Raw genomic sequence first — 1,752 nt, 5'->3', positions numbered from 1 at the left:
ACAAATTAAAAGCATGATATTTAACTCACAATTACAACTGAAACTTTTCAGCAACTGTCATGAGGACCAAGACTCCTGATGTCTGGCACAGCAGCAATTTGGCAAAATCAGCAGAAATGGTCCAATATTTGTGGCCCATCTTAGTTGCTCCTCTGTGTCAGTGAATTTTTCACTTACCAGTTGGTGTAAGCAGTGGTCAGAGTCATCTCTCCATTGGCGTCTATGGCCTGGGATTGCTGCAGTAGGACATCCTTGCAAATCCTGCTCACGTCAATGTTAACGTAATGGCCCACAGAATGGATGAATGCTATGAATGCCTTGACACCAGATAAGACCTCGGACGGTTTGGCGATCTCCTGAGTAGCTTGGCTGTATCTGGCCAGCTGCATGATAGCTCTGTGTGGCAAAACAGAGGCATTGAAAAGACACTGAAAGCACCCTTCAACTGCATAAATGCAAAAGAGCCAAAAAATACTCAGGTGTGGAGAAGGTTAACAGAAGGACAGGGTGGGTCATGAAGCCACTTCTTTATACCTGAATCATAGAGAAACCCTGAGCAATACCCCAATCCCTTATGGGATTTGAAATCTAGAAGATTGGGTGATAAAGGTGAAGAAATACAGGAAAGAACGGGTACCACAGTACAAAGTGGAATGGTGGCATAGTGGTGATGTTAGGGACTAATCACCCAAGTTCAAATCCCAACACAGTCGCTGGTGGAAATCCAAATGTTGATTTTATTGTCACGTATATTTTACAGTAAGAACACAACAAAATACAGTGAAAAGATTTCATTTGTCACCACGATTGCATTATTATAAATAATTTAAGACTAAAGGGAAAAGAAGAAAGATATAGCTTAATGAGAGGCCAATTTATAAAGCCATCTCCAGTAATAATCAATGTGGATGGCCCTGAACATTATAAAACCCATCTGCTTTACTAATGTCCTCTAGGGAATGGAATCTGCCATCCTTACCCTGTCTGGCCTATACGTGGCTCCAGACCCACAGCTAATGTGGTTGACTCTCAATTGCCCTCTGAAATGGACAAGCTACTCAGTTCAAGGGGCAATTAGCTCACCAGTAATGCCCACCCTAATTCCCACAAACATAGACAGAAAATAGGAGACAGTACAGTCTCTCTAAGGAAAAACGCGATGGGCTCAACTTTGGTTCAAAAATGACTTGCAAACAAAGCCATGAACATAAAAATCCTTTGACTCCCACCACTCTCAATGGAATTTTATAATCTGCCCCTTCTTAATGTTCTCCACCCTCTCCTCTGACCTGATAATATAAACAATGACAACAGAAATTGCTGGAAAAACTCAGCCGGTCTGGCAGCATCTGTGTAGAGAAATCAGAGTTAATGTTTCAGGTCGAGTGACCCTTCCTCAGAACTGATGGTAACTGGGAAAATGTTGGTTTATATGCAGAAAATCGGGTGGAGGGAGTAAGGAGTAAAAGATAGTTGGGGATAGAGGCCAAAGAGAGAGAACTGCAGTTGGATAGACAAAGGAGTTGCTAACGATCAGGCTGGGAGGGTGAATAGCTATTCATGGGGACTGTTAGTGACTAACAACAGGGGGTGTGTAATGGCAGGCTATGTGGTAACAAGGCCTGGTGTGTGGGGTGGGGGGCTGGGACATGGGAGAGTTTAGGTCCTAAAGTTATTGAACTTGATATTGAGTCTGAAGGGCTGCAGGGTCCCCAGGTGGAAAATGAAGTGTTGTTCTTCCAGCTTGTGTTG

General features: G+C 43.3%; 1 protein-coding gene across 1 annotated transcript in view; it reads right to left on the bottom strand.

The window, feature by feature from the left end:
* Positions 1 to 1,752, bottom strand: part of LOC109925934 (nck-associated protein 1-like) — a 63,378-nt gene that overhangs the window by 16,975 nt on the left and 44,651 nt on the right. Inside the window, exon 21 of the mRNA XM_048618993.1 lies at positions 178 to 396. Within this exon, the coding sequence (XP_048474950.1) occupies positions 178 to 396 (219 nt within the window). The remainder of the gene's footprint in view (positions 1 to 177; positions 397 to 1,752) is intronic.

The sequence above is a fragment of the Rhincodon typus genome, chromosome 41 (assembly GCF_021869965.1).
Source record: "Rhincodon typus isolate 14 chromosome 41, sRhiTyp1.1, whole genome shotgun sequence".
Taxonomy (NCBI): Eukaryota; Metazoa; Chordata; class Chondrichthyes; order Orectolobiformes; family Rhincodontidae; genus Rhincodon; species Rhincodon typus.
The sequence above is the reverse complement of the archived record's forward strand: the minus strand, read 5'-3'. Positions and strand labels throughout refer to the sequence as shown.